At 40.2% G+C, this 2,500-nt stretch overlaps 1 protein-coding gene across 1 annotated transcript in view; it reads left to right on the top strand.

Annotated features, from left to right (window-relative positions):
- LOC119582660 (myosin heavy chain, muscle-like) overlaps positions 1-2,500 on the top strand; it is a gene marked incomplete in the record, with an annotated part of 51,077 nt that overhangs the window by 1,014 nt on the left and 47,563 nt on the right. The window contains 10 exon segments of the mRNA XM_037931063.1: position 1; positions 130-157; positions 282-381; positions 655-744; positions 842-1,004; positions 1,106-1,209; positions 1,327-1,464; positions 1,558-1,827; positions 1,938-2,108; positions 2,223-2,500. The exon segment at position 1 is cut by the window's left edge and continues 582 nt beyond it; the exon segment at positions 2,223-2,500 is cut by the window's right edge and continues 50 nt beyond it. Of these exon segments, the coding sequence (XP_037786991.1) occupies position 1; positions 130-157; positions 282-381; positions 655-744; positions 842-1,004; positions 1,106-1,209; positions 1,327-1,464; positions 1,558-1,827; positions 1,938-2,108; positions 2,223-2,500 (1,343 nt within the window).

The raw sequence follows: 2,500 nt of genomic DNA on the forward strand, positions 1-2,500 counted from the left end.
GGTATGTGTTAAGTTTCAGTTTAAGCTGGTAAAATGGTAACTCAGACTTGTATTGTATCTACATAATTATCGAAAAATAACTTTTATAATTACTTGTTATCTATATCCTTTTTAATTTCTTTCTTGCAGAACGTCAGAACCAGTCTATGCTTATCACGTAAGTTGTCTAAAAGTTGACTATTTCAATTTAGGAATATGTGCATTTTTTCTTATCAAATAGAGATAAGGTGAATGTACAAACATCAATATACATTTTTAATGAGTTCTTATTCTCTCTACAGCGGTGAATCTGGTGCCGGCAAGACTGAGAACACAAAGAAGGTGTTGTCTTACTTCGCCAACGTCGGTGCCACCGAGAAGAAAGAGGGCGAGAGCAAACAGGTATATTTTCATATTCATATTATTTCCTTTAACGTTTATATGTAAAAACTACCATCAGTGAAAAGGAAATACTCCTTTATATATATATATATATATATATATATATATATATATATATATATATATATATATATATATATATATATACATATATATATTTCTTTTTTTTCTCTCACAGTTAACATTTCAATAAATAATTATATATGCATTTTTGCAACAGTCATCTTCGAAGCGAGATGAAACTTTATTCGATCTCGTTCTTGTTCTCTACAGAATCTTGAGGACCAGATTATCCAAACCAACCCCATCCTTGAAGCTTACGGCAATGCCAAGACCACCCGTAACGACAACTCTTCTCGTTTCGTAAGTTCTTTTGCCTTACTTCAGATGCATATCTATTAAATGAGATTAGAAAGAAAAGAAGGCTAGAATTCTTATATATTTACCTCCTTGGACACAGGGTAAGTTTATCCGCGTCCACTTCGCTCCAAACGGCAAGCTTTCCGGCGCTGACATCGAGGTCTACCTGCTGGAGAAGGCTCGTGTCATCTCCCAGTCCCCCGCCGAGCGAGGCTACCATATCTTCTACCAGCTCATGTGCGACCAGATCGACTATGTCAAGAGTAAGTACAATGCATCGTAAAACCTACTGTACGAGTTTTCTTTCTGTTAAAACGGTGAACAATATATATTCACCATGTGCTAATTCCAATATCCTTATCAGAGATGTGCTTATTGTCTGACGACATCTACGACTACTACTACGAGGCGCAGGGTAAAGTTACCGTCCCATCCATCGACGACAAGGAGGACATGCAGTTCACTCATGTAATTACGCAATTAATGTGCACAAAGTAACATGATTGTCTTCTCAAATATTGTCTGTCACGGTACAATGTAAACCTTTAAATCGTAATCTAATATCTCGTCTTCATATTCATTCAGGATGCTTTCGACGTCTTGAACTTCTCTCATGAGGAAAGAGACAATTGCTACAAGGTCACAGCTTCTGTCATGCACCATGGCAACATGAAATTCAAGCAGAGGGGTCGTGAGGAGCAGGCTGAGGCCGATGGCACTGAGGTATGAATCTTTGTGAGATTGTGAAAATTATTACATTTATCATTTAAACTCTGGACAGTTATATTTTGTCTTACTCTTTCTCTCTCTATTAAGGCCGGAGAAATTGTTGCTAAACTGCTCGGTGTTGACGCTGAGGAGCTCTACAGGAATTTCTGCAAGCCCAAGATCAAGGTCGGTGCCGAGTTCGTCACCAAGGGTATGAATGTCGACCAAGTAAACTACAACATCGGTGCCATGGCCAAGGGTCTCTTTTCACGTGTATTCTCATGGCTCGTCAAGAAGTGTAACATGACACTTGAGACTGGCCAGACTCGTGCTATGTTCATCGGCGTACTGGATATTGCCGGTTTTGAGATCTTCGACGTAAGTTATATAGTTTATCATTACCAGTTTGGATATAAGAGTATATTCCTTGCGAAAACATCAAGTTTTATATATACTAACAAATTAAATCTTGTATTTTTCCCACCCAGTTCAACGGTTTCGAGCAGATCTGTATCAACTTCTGTAACGAGAAGCTGCAGCAGTTCTTCAACCATCACATGTTCGTGCTGGAACAAGAAGAATACGCAAAGGAGGGTATTGTCTGGCAGTTCGTCGACTTCGGTATGGATCTGCAGGCCTGCATTGAACTCTTCGAGAAGGTAATTTAGATATGGATCTTATCCCTCTTTAATATAGCAACCAGTTCTACATCACAGCTAAATCTTCAAGAGTTTATCTATCCATTTCTGGTTTAACTTTTACCTTATTTTCAGAAAATGGGTCTCCTCTCCATCCTTGAGGAAGAGTCCATGTTCCCCAAGGCCACTGACAAGACCTTCGAGGAGAAGCTCAACAACAACCATCTCGGAAAGTCTCGCTGCTTCATCAAGCCCAAGCCTCCAAAGGCCGGCCAGCCTGAGAACCACTTTGCCATCGTTCACTACGCTGGCACTGTGTCCTACAACCTGACTGGCTGGCTCGAGAAGAACAAGGATCCTCTCAACGACACCGTCGTCGACCAGCTCAAGAAGGCCTCCAACGCCCTCACAGT

Source organism: Penaeus monodon, chromosome 16, assembly GCF_015228065.2.
Source record: "Penaeus monodon isolate SGIC_2016 chromosome 16, NSTDA_Pmon_1, whole genome shotgun sequence".
In the NCBI taxonomy this organism is placed as follows: domain Eukaryota; kingdom Metazoa; phylum Arthropoda; class Malacostraca; order Decapoda; family Penaeidae; genus Penaeus; species Penaeus monodon.